The sequence below is a fragment of the Adiantum capillus-veneris genome, chromosome 7 (genome assembly GCF_014529385.1).
Source record: "Adiantum capillus-veneris isolate H3 chromosome 7, ASM1452938v2, whole genome shotgun sequence".
Classification (NCBI taxonomy): Eukaryota; Viridiplantae; Streptophyta; class Polypodiopsida; order Polypodiales; family Pteridaceae; genus Adiantum; species Adiantum capillus-veneris.
The window spans coordinates 51,780,376-51,806,492 of record NC_140937.1 but is presented as its reverse complement, the minus strand read 5'-3'; the positions used below and the strand labels follow the sequence as shown (position 1 = coordinate 51,806,492).

The window sequence follows — 26,117 nt, the reverse complement described above, 5'->3', positions numbered from 1 at the left end:
CGTCTTCTCCAAGCTGTGTGCGTTTCTCTGCAACCCTAATTCCAACACTCACCCACGCATGTCGCAAGCACAGTCATCCATGGAAAAACACTCATCTGCGGGAACACTAGTGTTGGGGTTGGATATCGAAAATCCGCCGCGTAATGAGAGGTGTCATTGGTGTCGAAATCAATGCGCCGTGCTGTCGAAGAATGTCGGAAACCGAGTCGATGTCAAAGACTAGCTGAGAGTCGATTCACTCTCACCAATGTCAGTGGTGAATCGCCGATGCCAAGGCCACCTCCCGTCGCTCGACGGGAGTCTGCGATGCCGAAAACTCAGATTGAGTCGGTGTTGATTCAGAGTTACGAGTCGTCGATGTCCGGTGCGGAACGACGAGTTGTCGACGTGTCGAAGTGTTGAAATACTTGCTCTCTCTCTCTCTCTCTTGCTCTCTCTCTCTCAATCTCTCTCACTCGGGTGTGTATGAGTGGGGGGGGGATTGTCGATGGCACTATGGGAGCAAAGGCTTGCACACACTATAGTGTCTAAGTAAAAGTTTTTAAACCCTGTCCTAGATCCTTATGGCATCTAAAATGCATCAGAAAGAGGAATCTAAAGTGCATCACAAAAACGAATGTTTGTACGTGTGGGCCGATGAGTTGGGTGCAAACCCTGTCCCCAATCCTTATAGCATCTGCACGTAAAATGCACGTATTTGTAGGTCAACGAGACTTTTGCCTCTCTCTCTCTCTCTCTCTCTCTCTCTGTATCGTGGATGGACATCATTTTGCGCTTAATTAATATTTTAAGCAGTCGTGCGCGCAGAGAGACGCTTAGACAGCGCTTGTCTCCTTTCTTATAACCTGCGTAGAGAGGGATGCAGGGCCATTCAAGCTCCCCTCTTTTCTCCGCAGATTACAGGCATTCCAGCTCCCCTTTAGCTTGTGGATAAGTGGGCTGCTATCAATACCAAGGTCCATCTCTCTCTCTCTCTCTCTCTCTCTCTCTCTCTCTCTCTCTGTGTGTGTGTGTGTGTGTGTGTGTGTGGCTGACTTCCTTTTATTTGGCGATGCAGATATGGAGAGCGGCTCTAGTGCCAGCAAGTAAGTCTCCGCTCTTTTTCTTTGTTTTGAATAGAGGCCTATCTTTGAAGTGTGGTTAAGTCAAAACCATGGAGATCTTAACATGACGAACAAGGAAAATAAGTATTGTCCAAGTGTTAGTTAATCACAAGAAGTTTTGGAGAGATTCTCACAATAATTCCCACATTATGACTTAACTCAACATCATGAGCTTCTGTGAGGGAGGCACGGCATACCTAGCTAGGGACGATTGGGGGCAGGGGACCGCTAGCCCGATGGGGGGGCCAGTTGTCCCCTGCTCCCAATCGTACCTGGCTAGGTATGCGGTGCCTCTCGAGCAGAAGCTCATGATGTTATGCATTGTATGATAAACACTGAAAAGTCTCCCTTTTCCTACATGAGAAAATCTCTAAATCTTCTTGTGAATGTAGAAGCTACAAGTAAGTTAGATAAGCAACTTCAAGTAGAGATATGGCCTCATTGCTACTTGAGAAGTAGGCTATGGCAAGTTCTTAGTTGGTGTCTAATGGTGGTTGTGTATTGAAATTTTTGAATCCACTATTGCTGCTGCAAGACGATAGGTATCATGATCAAGTAAAAATCTCCAAATAATGCAAGATTTTTTCTTCAAGAGTGCATCATCACCAATTGTTCGTATTGCTCTCTACCCTCCTCATGCTGTATTGCATTATTCATCCCGAAGTATCATGCTTAGGTGAATAATTAGACTCAAACTATGCGGAAACTGGCAATTGCTTTGACAAAAACTTCCGATCATAATTGTGTATTTGCCTGATTGTTCATTTGCTTATCTATCTATCCATCCATCTATGTCTCTATTTATCTAACTATTCAAGTGTTTATCTATCTTCATATCTATTCATCCATTTATCTATCCTTCTTCTTCATGTTTGCATCACTAAGTACCTATCTATTTATTACCTAGCAATGTACTCTCTCTCTCTCTCCCCCCCCATGTGTATTAAGTGGGTTAACGCTATATAGATTACCGTGGCATTGATCAACCCTTGACAAAAAGCATCTCGTTGTTAACTTGTCAAGAGATTCTTTGATTTGCCAATGCTCGCGATGTGGAATTCCCATGGACATAACCTAATCTACATCCACAACCGTTTGTGTGCTCACCCTAGCCATTTCATACAAGGCAATGTGGCCTCCCCAATGATATAATAGTCACAAGGCCATGTCCGCATCTATATATTGTATTATCTAAAATTCTCAAATTTTTAGTGTTTTGTACAGAAGTACACCACATACATGTGTATGATCTTAAACACATCTCATGTCTTAGTAAAAAGGGACTACTAGGTTGTGTTGTCCAATACTTTGATCCATTTTGTAGATAGGCCATGAGCTCCTGAGGTATGGTGGAGACAAACTAGAAGAGAGAAAAAGTAGCTAGATCACCATCACTATTCACACATTGCTCATTGTCTTCCAGTGCACGGAGTAGCTGAGCTTTTCGTAGAAATGATTTTGCACCTATCCGATCCTAACCAATTAGGGCCTTATTTGAATGTCACATAAGTGTACGTAAGAGGCCGAAAAGAGTGCAAGTTAAGTTTGTAGAGAGCTACCTAAGAACTGTCTGACTAGGAATGATAAAGAGCCCCTCAAAAAAAAAAAAAACTCACTAATAGTGAGTAATAAATGTATTAAAAACCAAAAAACTTACAAAGTAAGCCATACTCTTCCTGAGCCATGGCATCTACTACCTTCCTAAACCCACACCACCAGATACATCAGTTGATAAAGGGAGCACCTTGTAATTGAAAATAGTAGAAAGAGCTAGACCTGACAAGGGGTTGCCACCAAGAAGATTGCCCTGCGCTCGCACTCTCCTTGCCCGCCAAGCCAGTGCTAAGAGACATAACGCCAAGATGAACTTTGGCTTTTGCTACATTCATCCATATATATATATATATATGCAATTCAATCCTCTAATGATGATGCACTTACCATTTCTCAACTATTCAAATAGTATGTGTTTTAATAAGTTATACATTGTATAAATATTTATTTCGGATATAATCATACACATAATTTACTTACTTATTTGGCAGAAAAACATATCATGCATGTAAAGAAAAAAAAAAAAACACACACACACACACACACGCGCGCCCGCGACATAGGTGCATGACTGTGCACACACAAATGAGTAATTTTTTGGTGTATAAGGGGAGCGGCCGGGCGTGTCCTACCCGACTCCGAAAACAAACAAAAACAAATGAGTGCTTAAGTAAACAAGTGGACTCTCTCTGACTCTCTCTCTCTCTCTCTCTCTCTCTCTCTCCCAAAAGTTAGAAAAGAAAACCCACCCCAAAAGACAGTCACCATGATCATAGTCTACATCATACATGCATTTCATGAAAGATTTACAATGCTTATGGAAAATAATATGCAAGCATTAATCTTAGCTTGACCAAACACCTTCATGAAGTAGAGAGCTTCCATGGTTGGTATGGTAGAAATCTTTAAGAGTGTTAGATGATTCAACTAAAGTGGTTTTACATGTTTAGATGGTTTCACCATGTAAGGTTGGCTAATTGTATCATTGCAAATGTAGTTACAGACTTGAAGGGAAGGTGGCCATTATCACTGGGGGGAGCGAGTGGTTTTACATGTTTAGATGGTTTCACCATGTAAGGTTGGCTAATTGTATCATTGCAAATGTAGTTACAGACTTGAAGGGAAGGTGGCCATTATCACTGGGGGAGCGAGTGGTATAGGTGCGTAAAAACCACAATATTCCGATCGCATGTGTGTACCACAATATTTGATAGCATTTTATGTTCTAAGCATGAAAGAAGAAGTCATTGAAATGTTTCATTGTGTAGCTATTCCAATTTATGAGGTATACTTGTTTCTCTTGTCTCGACTCTGTACTCTATATCCCTAACTAGAAACTCCCTAGAATGTCAACGGGTGCTAGCTCAGTTGGTAGAGTCATAGCCTCTGTGCCTAAGGTCTTGGGTTCAATCCCCGCTTGGTGACCTGAAGACATGTTCCAAGTCCTTAAGGATTGTTTCCATATGTGGGTGTGTGCGTGTGATGGGATGCCTCTCTCCCTACCCATGAGGCCGTTGTACATAGGGTGTGTGCGTGTGTTTCAAAGTTCTTGTACTCTCTTTTAAAAAAAATAGAAACTCCCTAGAAATAGCTCATGATCTCAATCTTCTATTGAGTGAAAAGCATTAATTAAACCCCACAACATTAATAAAAAATATGTCAAAAGATATAATTAAATGTTGGGGTAAAGGCCTCTTGCCGCCCGCTCGTGACTGACTAACACCCTCTACCTAGTAACTTTGCTAACTCATTTTACCTTTCATATACATACAGTAAAGCTGAACCTTAGCAAGGGGGCACCTTGATGCAAGTCAATGCAACCTCAACCTTAGAGTAATGCTAGAGATTATTAAAAAACGGACAACAGCTCTGTATGGTGTCATGGCTCGGCACGAGCATGGCAAGTTCTTGTAATTTTTTAAGATGATCAATATAATTCACTCATAATTTGTGAGTTTTGCACCCAAAAATAAAAAACGGACAACAGCTCTGTAGGTGAAAAAAATGGCTAGCGGATCAACCTTGGCAAGGTGTTGAAATTGGGCTAGGCTGAAATCAACGCAATCAAAAATGACAAGGGAGCATTACAAGGGGGCACTCGAGTTTAACATCGGTATACGCACACACATACACGCACGATGGGAGACGACTTGGCCTCAGATACATCTCTCTCTCTCTCTCTCTCTCTCTCTCTCTCTCTCTCTCTCTCTCTCTCTCTCTCTCTCTCTCTCTATCTATCTACGAAGTGTGGTAGATCGGTTATGCCATTTCCCTCTTGAATAACAGGTCTTGAGTTCAACTCTCCTCGTCGGCTAGATCTCTAAGGTCTCTTGGGATAGTTTCCTACGACATTAAAATTTTCTTCTTCTTCTTCTTTTTCTTCTCTCTCTCTCTCTCTCTCTCTACAAATGCAGGTCTCTCTCTAATTCTTGATAATTGACATTGGTGTTTGGCTTTACCATCAACAATCCAAGCTCTCTGATTGGACATCAAGTCTCCTCTAACACCATCTTGGCCTCGACCTCCCTCGGTACCTTTGACATTGACAACCTTTCTCGGCCTACTATCGATACCCACTCTCGACTTTTCTCAGTGACATAGAGAGGGATATTTTCTCTCCGGCATCTCGATGTCTTCAAGCATCAGTGACCTTATTTGTTTGCATCCTCGGCATCGATGTTTCCTCTTTGGCGTTCATATTCTAGCACACAACGATCAACATCCCCTTTTTTTTGGTGCTTTTGGCACTCGTTTGATGAACGCATTTGACTTTTGGCCTCAACATTTTTGACAATTCCATCCAACGATGGAAGACGACATCAACTTCAAGTTTACACCGACATACATGTTTCTCACATCAAAGTTACAAGGGGACACATAGCAAGAGAATACATTTCTTTCCCGGGGAGGTCACCTAATAAAAATGTAACCTATCACGTGAGTTCAACAGAAGGATACTTAAAGTTCTTGAAACTTACAGAAATATATATACAAAAGGGCATTATTTTTTCAAATTTGAAAAAAACTTACAGATTTTAAAAGAAAAGGGTACATTATATTCTTAACACAAATCACAGATAAGGGGTTTTACAAACATGTCTTGAATGCACGTGATATGGTAGTTTTACACATAGTGAACCCCCCAGGATTTCTTTGCAGTTCACAAGTGTTAATAAACTCTCTGCGTCTTTCAGAGAAGTTATAGCTTGCCATATGCATTTTGGCTTGATGTATGCACTTGTGGGTCATCGTTGAGATTTCTCAATGAGAGATTATAGATCTCAATTTCCTCTAGTTTTTCAGTTACTTTTGATAGAGGGATTACAACTTTGCTGGATACACGTTTTTGCATCAATTTTTGGTTTGAACGAGAGATTTATGCATCGACTAATGCTTGTTCTTTTAGCACCTAGACTTCCATTGATCTCTTTTGAGAGCAGATATCCCTACAAGGATTTGGTCTACTCCTTGCATTATTTTTCAGCGCTTATGTCATAAGATCTAATATCTAACTAACCCAAATGATTTCTCATATTAAACTGACCATTTTACGTGGGAGAATAAACGCGAACAAGAGTTAGAATATAAACATGTGCTTATGGATCTATCTCAACACGGGGCCAAAGTCAATGGGTCCAAATGAGAGACGGTCTGTCAAAGAGAAATGCTAGCTAATGGAGCTTAAAGACCTTAGGGTTATCTTCATTAAAGACCTCCAAAGGTTAGCGTTAAATGTCCTTAGACCTAGGGTCTTACGGTAAGCTAGGCCCATGCATTTGGTGTTTAATAATTAATATGTTAGGCATGCTTGATGACTAAGGTCCTTGGCCAAGGTGTCCTTGTGCTTAAGGTGTTCCAACAAGCAACCCTACAAAGGGGAGGGCGAGCCTACAAGCTAGGGGCATGAGAGAGAGAGAGAGAGAGAGAGAGAGAGAGAGAGAGAGAGAGAGAGAGAGAGAGAGAGAGAGAGAGAACCCATGCTCATGCTAAGCCTATACTTGTTGACTAAGGTGCTTGAGAAGATTCCCATGCTTCGAGGGTAAGGTACTTGAGGGGCTTGAGTCAAAGAGATGCCCTACAAAGGAGTGGACAAGCCCCAAAGCTAGGGGAATGTTTGACTCAACCTCTCAATCACCCAAAGGGCATCCCTTCCTCAAGGGGCACAAGGACACATGTCAGGTTCTCCCTATGCTTAGCCACATGGGGTGCTTGAATCCTATCGATTAGGCTAAAGAGGAGTCCAATGAGCATTTAGAATAATTAATTAATTGTTTAGGCATTTATCAAGATCTCTCTCTCAACACTTGTCCAAAAACTACCTCTACTGCTTGACTTGACCCAGGCTTATGATTGGCTAGGCTTGAGAGAGCCAATGAGCTTAGTGCATGAGCTAGAGAGGGGGTCGACCCAAGCGAGGAGAGGGCTTGCTTACAAGATATATTCTCTCACACACACTCACACACTCTCTCATTGTCTGAAGTGCCAAGTGCAAGAACTCCATCTCCTTCTCCAATCTTGCTGACAAGTTGAGAGCCTACACCAACACTCTTGGCTATGAAATGAAAATCCAACCAAGAGCCATGCTCCGACACTAAAGCTTTTCATCTTCTCTATCTTCATTACTATGTTATTATGTTATTCTAAGCAAGAAGAGTGATGATAAGTGAGGAACTATTTCTTTCTCATAGGAATGTTTCTTCTTCCTCTTCCCTATCCTCATTCCCTGCTAGCTCTCTCCACCTTCGAAGGTGTTTGACGTCTTGGAATTGAGGCCGGGGACAAGTTAATGCTTCAACTAAGTTATAGGCATAATTGTAGTGCATGAAGCTCTCTATCTTCATTGCACCATCAAGGTCTCAAGAAACACAAAGCTTGTATTGTATCAAGTCTCTCTTTATGGGAGAGATTATAATACAAAAGCCTTTTGGAGGGGAGAGACTGGCTCCACATAAATCTAGTCCTCAATTGTTGTCAAGTTCTCTAATTCTCTCTCTTACAAAGTATTGTCATACCAAGCTAATTAAGTATAATGGCTATGTTGCTACAGCTAGTTAAGTTCACCCTCTATCGTCATAAAGTAGTCTCATAAAAATTCTCACTATAGTTCTCTTAATTCCGCTATTCTCAATGTTCATAGGCAATTTCCATTACATTGGTATCATAGCTATTGGTTTCTCTTTTCTTGCTTGAGAAAAGAGGTCCTTAAGTTGTCCATCAAAGGTTGGTCATGCTCATTGCAATAGGGTAAGTGGGATAAAGATCTATTATCTGGTTGAAAAGGACTTAGTTTGAGATACACTGTTGGGAACTATAGTTTTAATAATGGAGTCTCTCGAGGCTTTCCTTTGGCTTAACCATTATTGATCTACTAGCACGTTCAACAGGAACAATAATCAATCCAACAGTGTTAGACCCTCTCCACTATTATTTGCAATCAACAGTCTCTAAACCATAGGTGTGACTTCTTGAGAACTAATTTTTAAAGGTATAGGAGAGTAGCAACTAAGGTTTTTGAGGGTACCAAAGCACAAATTATTTTATACATAAGTTATATTAGCATGGCTGACAATAATCAAGAGAGTATAATGAATATTGACAACTTTGATTTTGCACATGAAAGTGCTACTGATAATGCCCCAATGTTTGTTAACTATCTTGTTACTAGATTGCAATAAGCTATGGGCAACCTTGATTTGCAAGCCTAAGTTACCCAACAAATTTATGATTATGGGATTTCCCTTCCTCTCCAAGAAGAGAGAGAGCTTAGGAAGCCTCTTTTTGAGACTCCCAAAAGAAGACTCTCTCCGATAAGAGAGGAGGAGGAATCCAATGAACGAGCAAGAAGTGAATCCCCGAATTTCTTTGAAGATGTGGCTCCATGAAAATGGCGGTCTCGACGATCCCCAATTCCTCCCAAGAGGAAAAGATCATCCTATAGTCCTTCTTCTCGTCACTCCGAAAGGGAAGAGAGAAAACAAAGGGAAAAAAAGGCAAGAAACAGGTCACCCTCTTCTCCTTCTTCTTTACCTTTCTACTTTTCCGCAAAAACAACGGTTATTCTCCTAGAGAATACAAGAGAAGAGGACATCGAAAATCCTACCCTGCTTGGAGAAGGTCCCAAAGCTTAAGAAGTTTGAAGAGGGAGGAAAGAGTATCTCTTTTCTCACCTATGATGGCACCTTTGGTGCTACTGACAAAGTATTGGCCTTCATCCAGCAATTTGATGTGGCCTTTGGAAACGAGGGCTTCATGAAGTCTTCCAAGCTACGCTATGTATCTATGCACTTCCAAAACTTTGCTCGTCAATGGTGGGCTAGCCTTCGTGGCAATGGTGAAGCCCCAAGACATGGAAAACTCTAGGAGTATCCATTATGAAACAATTCCTTACAAGCGATGCAAAGGACAAAGAGCTTATCAAATGGTGGAGTTTGAAGTTGCTCTTCAACAAATCTATCCATAAATATGTCGACAAGTTTTGGAATTTACATCTCAAGGCTGCTGTCTTTCAAAAGATAGAATTTGCCAAGCAAAAGCAACAATTTTGTGTGGGATTACCTAAAGAAATGGTTGAGTATATCAACTCCCAACGGCCTGGTTCTATTACCGAAGTAATCCACCACACTATGGTTTCTTTTCGCATCAATTTTCAACAAGGGACTAAAAGGAATTCCAAGCCCAAGGAAAACAAAGATTGAAATTATGCAAAGGGGAAGAAAAATGCTCAAAACTCTTCCCAACTCAATTCCAACAGCAACAACAACAACAATCGGTCCAAGGAGAAGGAAGTTAACAAAGGTAAAAATGAACTCTCTCGTGAAGAGCTAGAAGCTTTTTGTAAGGACCGCAAATTCTTTAAGTGTGGGAAGCAAGGACATGGCTATCGTTCTTGCCCCAAAAGAAATGCCCGCAATGAGACTCCTAGAGATTCCACGGTTGAAGCTCCATAAGAGGATTCTCATTGCAAAGGATGACCTCTCTCCTATGCTTGGGGAAAGGTAAGGGAGCATGATTCCTTCATATTGTTTGACCCTGGCTCTACTCACAATTTCATATCAGTGGAGTTGGCCACTAAGTTGGGCATTCAAGCTTTTGAGATGGGAGATGTTGTAACTGCCGATGGAGCTTTCAAGAGACATCAAGCCTCCGTTACTCCCTTGATTGGGAAGTTGAGGCTTCATGTCCAAAGATATATCGACAAAGAAGACTATTTTATCTCTCCTCTCTAACATGAGGATGTTATCCTAGGGGCACCATGGTTCAACCGCATGGCTGCCAACATGAAGTTCCCTAAAAGGAGAATCTACTTTACCTACATGGAAAAGAGCATGTATATAGATGCTAATGAGTCTAGTCGTACTATATCACTTGAAGGAGTACGAGCGGAAGTGCGACGCGAGAGAGAATGCGAGAAGAAGAGCACGACGATATGGTGAACTCGTTCTACTGTAATGTGTAGAGCATAGTGAGTTCTTATTAGGTTTTTACAAAAGAACATGTGTACATACCTGGCGGCCCACCCACTTACCTGGGCGACCACATTGGGCTTTATACCCCAACAACCTCCCACTTAAAGTCCAATGTGGTACTTTAAGTGTGAGAGAAGCTACTATACAAGCTAATATACAAGAGATGTAGAGACGTGATGTACTACCCTACACCTAACTGCTTGCGAAAATGCGCAAAGCTCTTTGAGGGAAGTCCTTTTGTAAGTAGATCAGCAGGATTTTCTGTGGTGTGAACTTTGACAAGCTGAAGTTGCTTATCCTCGAGCATTTCCTTGATGAAATGATACTTCACATCCACATGCTTTGTCTTTGAGTGATAAACTGGATTGCGAGCCAATTGTATAGCACTTTGACTATCACAATATAACACAGGCATCTCTTCTTTGATTCCCAAATCTGCTACTAGTCGATTAAGCCAAATTGATTCTTTGCATGCCTCTAATGCTGCAACATATTCAGCCTCTGTAGTAGACTGAGTAACACAATCTTGTAATCTAGAACGCCATGATACTGCTCCACCAGCCAATGTAAAGACATACCCTGACGTAGACCTTCGGTTGTCTAAGTCACCTGCATAATCTGAGTCTGTAAAACCCTTTACACTTAGCTCCTGACTCCCATAGCATATACGCATACTCTTTGTAGCTTTCAGGTATCTCAATATTCCTTTCACCGCCTCCCAATGTTTCTTGCCTGGGTTTGACATGTATCGAATTACTACTCCCAGTGCAAATGCAATGTCTGGGCGAGTAGCAATCATTGCATACATCAAACTACCCACTGCAGACGCATATGGAATCTTATCCATTTCAGCCTGTTCTTCCTTAGACACAGGACAATCTTGTTTGCTACGTTTCACATATGGTGGCAATGGAACACTCAATGCCTTTCCCTTCTCCATATTGAAACGTTGCAAAACCTTGTCAATATACTATGTTTGAGATAACCAAATCAACTTCTTTGATCTGTCTCTCTCAATGCGCATACCAAGTATATGACTTGCCTCACCCATGTCTTTCATGTCAAACGATTTTGCCATCTTTGACTTCAAAGCTGAAATTTCTTCCAAGTGCTTGCCAGCAATCAACATGTCATCCACATACAAAATAAGGATCAACCAACTGCCATCCTTAGCCTTCTTTGTATATAGACAGTGATCGAACTCACTACGTTTGTAGCCTTGAGAAAGCATAAACTTGTGGAATTTATGGTACCATGCCCTCGGTGATTGTTTTAAGCCATAAAGACTCTTTAACAACTAGCATACCCAATCTTCCTTGCCTTTCTCAACAAACCCTTCTGGCTGCTGCATGTAAATTTCCACATCTAAATCAGCATGCAAGAACGTTGTCTTGACATCCATTTGGTGCAACACCAAATCTAATATGGCAACCAATGCAAGAAAGCATCTCAATGTAGTCATCTTGACCACCGGAGAGAAGACTTCATCAAAGTCAATGCCTTGTTATTGCTTAAAGCCCTTGGCAACAAGCCTTGCTTTGTACTTTGGCTGACTATCATGAGCGGTGATCTTATACCTGTAAACCCATTTACAAGGTAGAGCCTTTTTGCCCCGTGCTAATTTAACTAGCTTCCATGTCTTGTTTTTATGCAGAGCTGTCATCTCTGACTGCATGGCCAATTGCCAATTCCCGGAGTCCTTCATTTGCACTGCTTCCTTGTAACATGAAGGCTCATTGCAATCAGTCAACATGACATAGTTCATAGATGGAAAAAACCTATCAGGAGGTCACGTGACACGTCCAGATCTACGCACAATAGGTGGCTCATGCTCAGCCACAACCTGTGGTTCCACTCTATCCTGTCCTTGCTCCTCTTGAGCCCTGACATTATGTCTTGCACGTGCAGGTCCATCTTCTTGGAAGACAACTCTTCTAATCTCCTCAACCCTCTCTGGTTTAGAATGATATTTGGATTCATTAAAGTGAACATCATTGCTGCGGACAACCTTTCTGGATTCGGGATCCCAAAGTCTGTACCCCATCTCACCAGAATTACCATAGCCTAGAAAGATGTACTTTCTACTCTTTGGCTCAAGTTTGTTCCTAAATTCCTTTGGAACGTGAGTATATGCCTCACAGCCAAAGACTCTGAGATGCTTGTATGAGGGCATTTTGCCTGACCATACCATCTCTGGCACTGAATCCTTTTGCAAAACCTTGCTAGGAGATCTATTTACAAGATGAACTGCTGTTGATACAGCTTCAGCCCAAAACCCATTTGGCAGCTGTGCATTAGACAACATACTTCTGACCTTGTCTTGTATGGTCCTATTCATCCTCTCAGCAACACCATTTTGAGGAGGATTGTAAGGAGAAGTAAGTTCACGTTTTATACCTTTTGACTCACAAAATCCCTGAAAGGCCTTTGAAACATACTCTCCACCATTGTCAGTGCGTAAGCATTTAAGCTTCTTGCCACTCTGATTCTCCACAAGTGTCACAAACGTTTTGAAAACGCTAAACGCTTCATCCTTGTGCTTGAGAAAGTAAACCCATACTTTCCTCGAGTAATCATCTATAAATGTCATAAAGTAAGAAGCTCCCCCTAGAGATAGGTTAGGCATAGGTCCACACAAATCACTATGAACAAGTGCCAACTGTGTATCTCTTCTACTGCTTCTATGCTTATGTGGCTGTTGTGTTTGCTTACCATACAGACAATGTTTACAGAATTCAAAATCATTAAATGAAAAGCCAGGCAAATAACCAGAACGAGACAAGATTTCCATTCCCTTCTTGGACATATGTCCTAACCGGCTATGCCACAAAGAAACGTTCGGCTGCGCGGTTACATTGATTACATTTTTAGAGACATTTGATACATAAATCATGTAAAGTCCTCCAGAATTTACTCCATGTGCTACTGTCATAGAACCCTTGGATATCTTCCACATGTTCTGTCCAAAAGTGGTGACGTAGCCAGCATCATCAAGTAAAACTGTGCTAATCAAGCTCTTTGTAATTGTGGGAACATGTCTCACATTCTTTAGCATGAAAGAAGAGCCATTCTGAAACTTCAATTGAACATCTCCAACACCTAAGATCTCACATGTCTGCCCATTGCCTAGCCGAACATGATCTTTAGTGGTCACATAAGAGGTAAACCACTCCTTGTTTGGAGACACATGAAGTGATGCCCCTGAGTCTATAATCCAGTCACTCAGTGCATTTCCATCAGATGTTGTAACAAGAGCTGAGTCCATTGCATTCTTCAAGAAGTAGATGTCTCCTGACACTAGACTGTCATCCTCTGCAACAGTGTTTGTCACATTTATTTCTTGAATCTTCACTGAGGACTTGTTCTTCTCACCATGGTCTTCAACTTTCTCTTTGTTTTTTTCTGCTTTCCATTCTCTGCAGTCTTTTTTCATGTGACCCTTCTTGCCACAATGGTAGCATTCTATGTCACTCTTGCCTTTAGCACTGCGGGACTTGCTACGAGACTGATTCCTCTTTCCACCTTTGTACTTTTCTTTGGTCCTTCCCCTGACAAATAAGGCTGTTCCTTTGCCTTTGTCCATTGTCTTTCTATTGGTTTCTTCAGTAAGCAGACTTCCTTCTACACCTGCTATGTTCAAACCATCTGGAGGTGCAGAATTACTCAAAGCTGTGCGAAAAGTGTCCCAACTTTTCGGCAATGTGATCAACAGGAACATAGCTCTAGCAGGTTTATCAAACTTGACACCTTGAGCTGACAACTGACAATAGATTGTGTTGAATTCATTCAGATGATTGGACATAGGTGTCCCTTCTTTCATCTTCAAGTCAACAAGCTTCTTAAGCCAGTATACCTGTGAAGCTGCACTCTGCTTCTCATAAAGATCACTCAGCTTTAACCATGCTTGATAAGCCGACATCTCGTCTGCTACATTGAAGTAAACGCTTTCTGCCAAAGTCACCATAATGGTAGAAAGTGCCAATTCATCCATTTCGCTCCATTCATCTTCATCCATATCTTCTGGTTTTATCCCCTTGAGCTTTATAGGTTTTATCTGCTTCTTTTGTACCAACACGTGCCAAATCTGCTTCTTCCACAATGGGAAATTGGTTCCATCCAGCTTCTTGATATTGTAAAGAGCAGTGTCCTGTGATCCAGCCATAGCTACGCTTCACAGTAGTTTACTTTTCTGGGAAAAATTCGGCAGAGTTTCCCCTGTAAACTGACCTCTGAACCAATATCAACCTGTCGAATGAACCAAGAAAGCTTTAGATTCTGTAGAAATTTTGGTAGAGTCTCCTTTGTAAAATGGCTCTGGTGTACTAAAAACAGACCAAAAAACAGCTCAAAAAACACTGTCTCTCTGACACTGTAAGCTGCGGGTAAACCTGTCCTGCACCTGTACTGTCTCTAACTGTCCTGTCACTGTCCTGTAAGCATAGACTGCGACAATGCCTCAACGGCAGTAAAGCAAAGATGCAATCCCAACTGTCTAACTCACAGTCAATACATCCTAGCTGCCTACCTAAGGGTGCTCGAGGGATCGCTCCAAGACCTGTATCACCGAAAGGATCTTAACATTCGAGAATCCCCCAGCTCAATAAAACCTCACTCGACCCTCAACAAAGGCTGCAGTAAATCTGAGAGTACATAGACTTCCCACAAAGTCATACATCCACAAATTTCCCACTGTATGCTGTAACCGCTGCGGCGGTTGTTTGTTGCGTGACTCACAACCAACAAACCCTCAACAGACATACATCATCTCTGACAATACATCCCATGTGGAAGTACCTGCAATGTCAGGATGAAATCTGGAATATCAAGCAGCAAACACAAGCTACCTGATGAACTAGTGGATGTCGCCTACAGTCTGTGTGTAGATGCGCCCGTGTCGTATGTGACAGGCCTCCAAGAACTGTGAGCCGTCCTTCGATGTCTAGACAGCCACAAATCAACACTCTGGGAGTGTCAATATCCTCAGCACCTGCAGTCGTAGGCCAAAAACCCCAAATTTGCAGAGTCAGATCTGCATCCATCGAGACCACGTAGTCGAAAATGGCCTGCGCAGACCTTTGTCGAAGCCGAACGGTGGCCGAGATGACCTCAGAGTGAAATTATGAGAACACCAAGCCCTTCCAGCTTTCCCACAGGATTTGGGGCCGTGTCTTCGCCTGTCGAATTTCACTCCAATCTGAGCTGGTGACTCTAGCCTCCTGCAGTGCTGCCCCGAGCCTCGATCTGAGCTCTGATACCAGTTGAAGGAGTATGAGCGGAAGTGCGACACGAGAGAGAGTGCGAGAAGAAGAGCACGACGATATGGTGAACTCGCTCTGCTGTAATGTGTGGAGCATAGTGAGTTCTTATTAGGTTTTTACAAAAGAACATGTGTACATACCTGGCGGCCCACCCACTTACCTGGGCGACCACATTGGGCTTTATACCCCAACACCACTTGTAACTTCATCTACTTTTGATAAGTCAATGAAAAGTTCAGTTTCCTCGTACATGATTTTTATCAAAGAGTCTCTAAATGATGCTAGTGCTTTAACAAAAACAAAGTGGTAGGAATCAAGAAGAATTAGACTTGTTTAATTTTCTAAATATATTCCAAAATGTATTTATTGACGACATCCCTATGGAGTTACCTCCAAACCGAGGGGATGATGACCATATGATAGAGCTTCTACCTGGAAGCTCATCGCTTAATAAACCTCCCTATAGAGTTTCTCAAGCTCAACAGGAGGAGATTATGAGGCAAGTGCATCAGCTGGTAGACAAAGGGTTGGTGAGTCCTAGCTTCTCTCCCTTTTGTTCCCCCGTCTTTTTAGTGCAAAAGAAAGATGGTACATACCGTATGTGTGTGGACTATCGAGCACTAAATTGTATCACTATCAAAAGCAAACTTTCCGTACCATGGGTAGAAGGTATGTTTGATAAGCTACAAGGTTTGATCTTCTTCAGTAGGATGGACCTTAAAAGTGGCTATCATCAAGTAAGGATATTGAATGAAGATATCGTAAAGACCGTATTCCGTACAACGTTTGGTCTTTATGAATGTCTTGTCATGCCTCTTGGTTTAACAAATGCTCCAGCCACGTTCAATCGTTTAATGGAAAAAATCTTTAGACCCTACCACAAGTTCACTGGAGTGTTCTTTGATGATATCATCATCGACTCCAAGTCATTGGAGGAACACAAGCAACAATATGTGAAGGTAATTTTTTAAGCTTTGAGGGAGAACAAGCTTTTTATCAATTAAAAAAAGAGTGATTTTTTTCTTCAAGAGATTCAACACTTAGGTCATATTATCTCTCAAGGTGGTATTTGTATGGATTCATCAAAGTTGGAGGTAATAAAAGCATGGCCTAGTCCAATGAATCTACATGAGCTACGAAGCTTTATTGGTATGTGTGCATACTACAAACCCTTCATGGAAAAATTTTCTCAAATAGCAAGACCATTGCATGACCTAACAAAGAAGAACGTTAAGTACTCATGGACTGCTAAAGAGCAAAATTCTTTCGACAAGCTCAAAGAGAAGCTTACCTCCCAACCAATGCTTATGCTTTCGGAGTTCTCAAAACCATTTGAGGTCCAATGTGATGCTTGTGGTGATTGCCTTGGAGAAGTATTGCTTCAAGAAGAGCATTAATTCGACTTTTGCTTTTGCTATTGCTAGATGCAACGAAGGTTTCAAAACAAAATAAAGCCATAAATGGGCGTGTCTCGGAGTGGTCATCTTTTTATTAATGTTTTCGGCCATATGTACTGATAGTTTTCGGGAGCATGCCATAGCATATGAGAGCCGAAGGCTCAATAATGATGATCGGGTCTTGGGCATATATGAAAAAGAGCTTTTAGTTGTTCTACATGCCCTAGACACATGGAAGTACTATATATTGGGGACTCCATTTATTTTGTGAACGGACCACCAAAGTCTCAAGTACTTCATGATGCAAACCAAACTCTCCAACAAACAAATGAGGTGGGAAAATTTTATTTCGCAATTTAGTTTTCATATTGCTCACATTGCTAGTAAGTGGCCGATGCATTATCACGACGGCCAAAGGTAAATGCAGTGTCTATAGCAACTCACAATGATCTATCTTCCATGATAGATGAGTATGCTATTGACCCTGATTTTAAAGACATAATGTCAGCTCTTTAGGGAAGAAAGAGGAACCATTCACCTTGCAACATGGTTATCTTCTCCATAGAAACAGGCTATGTGTTACTCACTCCCTTTGTGAGGAAGTCATGTGTGAATCCCAGGCTCCTCCATATGCGAGGCATCAAGGGATTCAACCTACTCTTTGATAAGTAGAAACATACTCCTATTGCACTACCAGGATAGTGGACATACAAGAGTATGTATCCAAATGTGTGATATGCCAAAAGAAAAAGTATGATAGAGGGAGACAACCTGGATTACTCCAGCCATTTCCAATCCTTAATTCACCATGGGAGAGTGTATCCATGGATTTTATATTTGGATTACCCAAGTCTATCCATGGATTTTATATTTGGATTACCCAAGTCTATCCATGGGAATACGAGAATATGGACAATAGTTGACAGGCTTAAAAAATAAGCACACTTTATTCCTATCAAAAAGACTAGTAAGGCACACCAAATGGCAACCCCCTTCATATCCCAGATTTTCAAACACCATCGATTTCCAACATCCATCGTGTGAGATAGAGATGCTAGAATGACCAATAATTTTTGGAAAGGTCTCTTTGAAAATCTAGGTACAAGATTGAATTTCTCTCTGATCTATCACCCACAAACGGATGGCCAAAGTGAGATAGCCAATCTTACAATTTGCAATCTATTAAAGACTTATGTTACATAAGTAGATCAACTCTCACAATGGGAGAAGTAATTACCCCTGTAGAGTATGCGTACAATAATATTGTCCATACTACTATGGGAACGGCACCTTTTGAGATCATAGAGGAAAGACCTAAAATTCCCTTGCTACTTAAAGTACATGGGAAGATCTTAGTTGTCGGATGAGTATAGCCATGACCTACAACAATCTTTCCAAAAGATTAAGGAGGCTATATCCATCTCTCAACAAAGGCAAAAGGCTATTGTTGACAAACACAAAAGGGCCTTAACGTTCAAGGGAAATGATTGGGTCTTATCAAATTTCCCAAGGCTCCATTTCAGGCAAACAACGGGAAAAAATCCTACGGGCCATCAAAAGTATTATGTTAAACTAGAAAAAAGATACTATGGTCCTTTTCAAATCTTGAAGCCAATCAATGACATGGATTATCAACTCAAATTTCCCAACCATTGGCTCATACACAATACTTTTTATGTGAGCCTACTCAAGCCCTACAAAGGAGAGCCACCACAAACCCAATTATTGAAGACCCCCCAGAAATCAAGGACCAAGAAGAGGTGCTACAACCCAAAGCTATTTTTCGTCCATGAGGACAAGGTGCTACTACATGGTAAGATTATCTGACGATATCCTATTAAATTCAAAAATTATCCTTTTGAAGATGCTAGATGGATGCAAGGAATACAGCTTAAGGATAGTATGAACCTTGTTAATGCTTACAATGCTACATTAGAGTAAGGAAATGTACATGTTTCGTTTAAATAATCAATGTTTTTGTCTTATAAGACTAATTCTCTTTTTCTTGTGCAAAAGTTTAAGTAGTATGCATTCTTAGAATCATGTTCGTGATGACGAAGTCTCTCAAACACCAAGTAGAATTTGTCACTCTACTTTGGGATAATCAAATGGACTCAAGAGCAGACATGCTTGCGACAGCTAAGTCTCCCAAGCCCCAAATGGATTAATCATCCATCTTGGAATGATGTCGTAGGGTAAAACGGGATCCTCTACCTGCTAAGAAACATTGACTAATGACTAAGGCTTTATCTCTTCTACCTCATAGTCGAGGACGACTATGATTTCAAGAGAGAGGTAATGTCATAAAATCTAATATCTAACTAACCCAAATGATTTTCTCATATTAAATTGATCATTTAATATGGGAGAATAAACAGGAACAAGAGTTAGAATATAGAAATGTGCTTATGGATCTATCTCAACACGGGGCCAAAGTCAATGGGTCCAAATGAGAGATGGTCCTTCAAAGAGCAATGCTAGCTAATGGAGCTTAAAGACCTTAGGGTTAGCTTCATTGAAGACCTCCAAAGTTTAGTGTTAAAACTCCTTAGAAATAGGGCCTTAGGTTAAGCTAGGCCCATGCATTTGGTGTTTAATAATTAAGATGCTAGGCATGCTTGATGACTAAGGTCCTTGGCCAAGTTGACCCTATCCTTAAGGTGTTCCAAAGTCAACAAGAAACCCTACAGGGGGGGGGGACGAGCCTACAAGCTAGGGGCATGAGAGAGAGAGAACCCATGCTCATGCTAAGCCTATGCTTGATGACTAAGGTGCTTGAGAAGCTTCCCATGCTTGGAGGGTAAGGTACTTAAGGGGCTTGATTCAAAGAGATGCCCTACAAAGGAGGGGGCAAGCCCCAAAGCTAGGAGAATGTTTGACTCAACCTCTCACTTACCCAAAGGGCACCCCTTCCTTAAGGGACTCAAGGACACATGTCAAGTTCTCCCTATGCTTAGCCATATGGGGTGCTTGAATCCTATTGGCTAGGCTAAAGAGGGGTCCAATGAGCATTTAGAATAATCAATTAATTGTTTGGGCATTTATCAATCTCTCTCTCTCTCTCTCTCTCTCTCTCTCTCTCTCTCTCTCTCTCTCTCTCAAAGGGGAAAGGATGACACTTGTACAAAGGCTACCTCTACTGCTTGACTTGACCCAGGCTTATCATTGGCTAGGCTTGAGAGAGCCAATGAGCTTCATGTATGAGCTAGAAGAGGGGGTTGACCAAAGCAAGGAGAGGTCTTGCTACTCTCTCACACACACTCTCATTGTGTGAAGTGCCAAATGCAAGAACTTCATGTCCTTCTCCAAGCTTGTTGAGAAGTTGAGAGCCTACACCAACACTCTTGGCTATGGAATGCAAATTCAACCAAGAGCCATGCTCCAAGGCTAAAGCTTTCGATCTTCTCTATCTTCATTACTATGCTATTATGCTACGCTAAGCAAGGGAAGTGATGATAAATGAGGAACTATTTCTTTCTCATAAGAATGTTGCTTCTTCCTCTTCCCTATCCTCATTCATTGCTAGCTCTCTCCACCTTCGAAGGTGTGTTTGAGGTCTTGGGACTGAGTCCGGGGAGCATAATTGTGGTGCATGAAGCTCTACCTTCATTGCACGATCAAGGTCCTCAATGAACACAAAGCTTGTATTATATCAAGTCTCTCTTTATGGGAGAAATTATAATACAAAAGCCTTTTGGAGGGGGGACCAGCTCCACATAATTCCGGTCCTCAATTGTTGTCAAGTTCTCTAATTCTCTCTCTTACAAAGTATTGTTCATGCCAAGTCAATTAAGTATAATGGTTATGTTGCTACCACTAGTTAAGTTCACCCTCTATCTTCTCAACCAAGAGTCATACACGAGGGGTCGAGGATCAAGGATCATATTTCCATTTCATGAAGAGTCAAATGACCTTTAGATAGGTGTGAGCATTAGGTGCTATGCCTAGATAATAAGCTTTGTAATCATTTTTTGGAATTGAATAATCAAGTGTGTGTATAAATTCTAATATCGTGTGCATTGATTTAACCCTTAAGTAATCTCCCTCTCCCTCTCTCTCTCTCTCTCTCTCTCTCTCTCTCATCCATCATTATGATCACATAATGAATGCCACATTATTCTACCTACCATAACCCATCAAAAAATTGCTATGAAAGACTTGGGTGAAGGAAATCATTTTCTTTATATGCGTATCAAGAGAGACAGGAAAACGGGTATTCTTGAGTTGTCTCAGAAATTCTATATCCATAAGGTATGGCAATATTTCAACATGCAAGGGGGAAAGGTAGTGAGTACCCCACTACCATCATATTTGAAACTAATCAAGAAAGATTCTCCTAAGTCAGATATTGAAAGAGCACAAATGCAAAGTGTTCCATGTTCTTGAGTTGTCTCAAGAATCCTATATCCATAAGGTATGTCAATATTGGGGGGCGCAAGGGGGGGGCAATGAGTACCCCACTACCATCAGATTTGAAACTAAGCAAGGAAGATTATCCCAAGTTAGATGCTCAGAAAGGAGAAATGGAAAGTTTTCCATTTTTTTCATTTGTAGGTAGTCTTATCTATGCTATGGTGGCTATGAGGCTAAAATTGCATTTGCAGTGGGAGTTGTTATTCGGTATACAGTTAATCCTTGCAAGTAGCATTGGATAGTGTGGTGAAATATATCTTCTAATACTTGAAGGGTACAAAGAGCAGGTGTTTACAGTTTTGTAATAGCAATGCATCTATTTTTTGTTACATCAATGTAGATTGTGCTCATTGCAAAGATAGTAAGAGATATATACCTAGCTATATTTTCATATTTTTGCAAGAGGAGACATATTATCTTTCTAAGATTTTATGTCTTCTTTCACTGTAGAGTTTGGATAAAATCACGAGATGCTAGCAAGGAAGCTATATCGTTGGCATGTTTAGTGATAGATACTAGCATTCATCACCAGGTTCTAGTTTTGCATTGTGATAGTAAGAGTGCCATTACTTTAGTAAGAAATATTGTGTTTCTTTACATGTGGAAACATGTTGAGGTTATGTATTATCTCATTCAAGATGCATTGACACATAAGCTCTTCTTATCAATGTCCACGCTAATGACAATCTAATGGATGCTCTTGCAAAAATCTTGGCTATGGATCACTCTGCATTGTTTCAATGGGTGTAGGGTGAACAGAAGTGTACAAAAGTGAAGTTGGTGTGCTTCATAGTTGTACATACTAGCTTTAGTCATAGCCATGTATGGCCACATTAAACTTTCAGTGGGAGATTGTTGGGGTAAAGGCATGTGCCATCTGCCTGTGACCAACACCCTCTACTTGCTATCTTTGCCTCGGGGGGTTGACCGTTCAGTCTCCTCCTATATAACGTATGTTCGTGGGTATTAAAAAAACCCTCTTTTAACATGTTTGAATGAATAAAATGACCCTTTATTTTAGGATTTTTTTCCAAAATTGAATATAAAAACCCCTTATTTTAATGTATCTATGTTAACTTGCTTAAAACTTTTGTATTATAAAACCAATCCTTTTGAACTCACGTTATACATTAACATGATTACATAGTGCACCCCTCGAGATCTTTGCTAACTCATTTTACTATTCATATGCATACAATAAAGGATACACTCACTCTCTCCTTCTCTTGAGTGGTATTTCCCCCAAAAGGCTATCATCTCTTCTCCTTCTCCTTGCTCTTCTTGCACGCACATATGCACCCACACTCCCTCACATTAAACATCATAGTAGGATTTAGATTTTTGTCAGAAGACATTATTAAACCCCACAATATGATTTAGCTTTTTGTCAAAATATATAATACTCAAACATGCTTATCAATGTGTTTGAAAATTTGAGATAATTTCCAAGTTATATATATTCTATGCCCACAAAACCATATAAGTACTTTCTAAGGTGTGCTAGCATTTACTCTTTCCACATAATTGTAGATCTTGATTTCAGGTGAAGCTAGTGTACGTTTGTTTGTGCAAAATGGAGCATCTGTTGTAATAGCAGATGTACAAGATGAAAAGGGTTTGGAATTGGCCAAGGAACTTTGCTCTGACACGGTTGTATACAAGCGTTGTGATGTGACACAAGAGAGTGATGTGGAAGCTCTTGTAGACTTTGCAATAAAAAAGTGGGGAAAGCTTGATATTATGTTCAATAATGCCGGAATTTTGGGCAAGAGCCTGACAAAAGAAGTTTCCACCATGGACATGGATGATTTTGATCATGTCATGTTAGTGAATACTCGTGGAATGGTGCTTGGAGTGAAACATGCAAGCAAGGCCATGTTGCAAACCAAGACTAAAGGCTCCATCATTTGTACCTCTAGCATTGCTAGCATATCAGGTATGTTTACTTGTCTTCTTTTGCCAATCTAGTGAGCTTGATCTTTGTGTTTCTTTGGATCATTGGAGTACATGATATGCCTACAAAGTTGGTATGATTATGAGTCAAAAATTGAGCGGGTTAATATTACAACTTACATTTTTCTCCCATTGAGGTCAATTGAATGACTTCAATCTCAACATACTTGCATGCTTATGCAATTCATGTATCTAAATATATGTGTGTGTTAGCTGCATGCTATGATTTGGCCTTTAATTAATTTGTCTTTGTAGCTCAATATGGATGTATAATTGGTTGTGAAGTGCTTATGTCTACCATGGTACAAAAGAGATGATCTTAAGTAGAGGCTCGTCATGTTGTCAGAGTATAAGTTATAGTGAACAGTTTGGACCCTAATCATGATTCCATTCTGTTGAAGAACCTCACATGCACACGTGCCACTCCTCGATGCTAAAAAATGAAAATATCTTTGTTATTGCCACTCCTCGATGCTAAAAAAAGGAAAACTACTTTGTTTTTCACCACCCCAACTTGCACCTTGTGCGCACATCTATATGTCTGGACTTCTATGTGTGTAAGCATAGAGTGTAAATGTATGGTTTTCCCCATGCATAAACTTACTAGTTCTAACACAAATAATTAGAGTGAAGCCAACTAAATAATTCTATATTTACTCGATGCTTAAGATTTGGATTTATAGCTAAACAAAAATGCAAACTTGTCTTGTGTGGGTAAGGGGTCAATGCTAAGTATATTGAAACCATTGTCTTGTGTGGGTAAGGGGTCAATGCTAAGTATATTGAAACCATTGTCCTTCATAGTTATTCTTTTTCTTTGACTAAAGGATTATTTTTTCTTTCAATTTCTATCTAGGAGGCTTAGCAACAACAGCATATACAATTTCGAAGCATGCGGTTTTGGGTCTTATAAGGGCAGCTTCAAGTGATCTAGGAAGATATGGTATACGAGTGAATTGCATTTCACCTGCAGGAGTGGTGACACCCTTGGTTGTAGAATTCCTCCAAAAGGTGACATCCAACCCTTCGTTAACACCTGCACAAGCTCAAGATGCATGCGATGAAACTAGTTGTTTTGTTGGGCATTCTCTCTCAGCACTAGATATTGCCCATGCGGCCCTATATTTAGCATCTGACAATGCAGCCTTTGTAAGTGGTCTCAATCTTGTTGTTGATGGAGGCTTTACTGCTAGTCATCAAGGTTTTAAAAAGTAACATTTTTACAAGTCCATTTATGTTTTTCATTTTTTAACAGAATTGGGCTCTTGCTACTTAAGAAGGCTCATGTGATGCTTTTTAAAATATGACTCCATGCTTCGGATACACAAATTTTCTTTGATCTATCGCATTTTAGAATTGTTCCCTTCTTTGACACAAATACATATAAAAGAACTAAAAATACCACGATTCTTTCACATCGATATTTTTGAGCTAAGAATTAGAAATATTCCATCACACCTTTTCTCATAATTGAATGTTTTGAGAAAAATATTATTTTCATTTTGCAAAGTAAAATAGTGTAGACAACAAGGAAAGACTTGAAACTTTACTATGTTTCATCTCTACAATTCAAGTAGAAAATAATTGAATGTTTGGTGTTGTGCTTGTTTGAACTAATGTCACTAAGAACTCTGGTCTAATACTTTGTAACCTTTTCCATCTAAGTATATTTTCTCATTTTTATAGTTTCAGAAGAAGCTAAGTGTAATAGTCTAGTCTCAAAAAATCAGTGTATACCTCTCTAGATTTTTCTTTCCAACAAATCTTTTCTAAGTTTCTAATCTCTTAGTCTCCTTTTAGTTCATACATGTCTCTCTATCCTTATTTTTGCAACAAGTAGATGTGGGGAGAGTGGGTTGCATTGTACAAAGCTATGGCATACAATATCCTGATTTGTGCAAGAACGTTGTGGATGTGGTCTACCGTGCAGGACATCATCGATGTAATAGTGTATCATGACTATCAAAACCATATATAGTCAAATAGGCATAATATCGAGCACAAATCTTGCATACAATATCCTGATTTGTGCGAGAACGCTTTGGATGTGGTCTACCATGCAAGAAATCATCAATGTACTAGTGTTTTCATGATTACCAAAACCATATATAGTCAAGTAGGCATAATATGGAGCACAAGAGCTCGCAACTTTTAAACTCGGATACCTATTTTTCATGTAATTAAGGATAAATTCTACCACAATCATAAAATTCCCAATATAAGTTGCCATTCCAAAATGAAGGTTTTTGCCTAACTAATGGTTTCCAACCATTACCACCTTCCAATACATAAACTGTGAAACGTTGTCATGGGAAAGAGGAAGTAAAAGTCTCATTGATGTCAATGCAATTATTAGATAAGTATCTTTGCTGTGTTCCCTTTATGAATAGCTTTCAAGGCTAGCTACTAAGCTATTGAACATCAATCAGTACTTGTTGTTCAAGAATTCATTGAAGTTATATTATATAAGACTATTTTATTCTTTGACAACTTTCTGATCCAGATGAGCCGCACCATATTTCCACCTTTGGAGACACCAAAAATTGTGAACCCTTCCAATCTTATTCCAAAGTGTAATTGTGAGATGAGTTACTACCTAGCTAATGTACCTAGCCCTCATAAAAATCTATTAACACTCTCAATTCAACTTTAATGAACAGATTTTAGCCATTGCTCCAAACCTACTAACTTTGCACACAATTCCTTCACAACAACCCCCCCAACCAATGATGAAGCACATCAAAGAATTCAATTTTACGTATTAATGTTTGAGCTCCGATCCTGCCCATGTTCATCTCCTTTATTTGAAACAACTTGCAAATGTCTACGCAATAAATCCTTGAAGTAGTGTTCGGGAAAAGTGTGCCTCACCGGTTAAAAAATCAAATCAGCTTACCCTTGAGCAGTTGGAGAGAGGGAAAGAAGGATAAAATTTGCTTGAAAAACTTACGAAAATAGAGTTAAATTGCAAAA

At 40.3% G+C, this 26,117-nt stretch overlaps 1 protein-coding gene across 2 annotated transcripts; it reads left to right on the top strand.

Moving 5' to 3' along the window:
- Positions 1 to 766: 766 nt before the first annotated feature.
- Positions 767 to 24,502, top strand: LOC147453848 (short-chain dehydrogenase reductase 2a-like). 2 transcript variants are annotated; one of them, XM_086517211.1, is made up of 5 exons: positions 767 to 956; positions 1,058 to 1,085; positions 3,771 to 3,817; positions 22,735 to 23,127; positions 24,001 to 24,502. In XM_086517211.1, the coding sequence occupies exons 2-5, from the start codon at positions 1,060 to 1,062 to the stop codon at positions 24,357 to 24,359; spliced, it is 825 nt and encodes a 274-aa protein (XP_086373337.1). In that variant the 5' UTR covers positions 767 to 956; positions 1,058 to 1,059; the 3' UTR covers positions 24,360 to 24,502. The 2 variants fall into 2 exon arrangements, with proteins under 2 accessions (XP_086373337.1, XP_086373336.1); XM_086517210.1 differs by having other exon boundaries at positions 3,765 to 3,817.
- Positions 24,503 to 26,117: the final 1,615 nt, after the last annotated feature.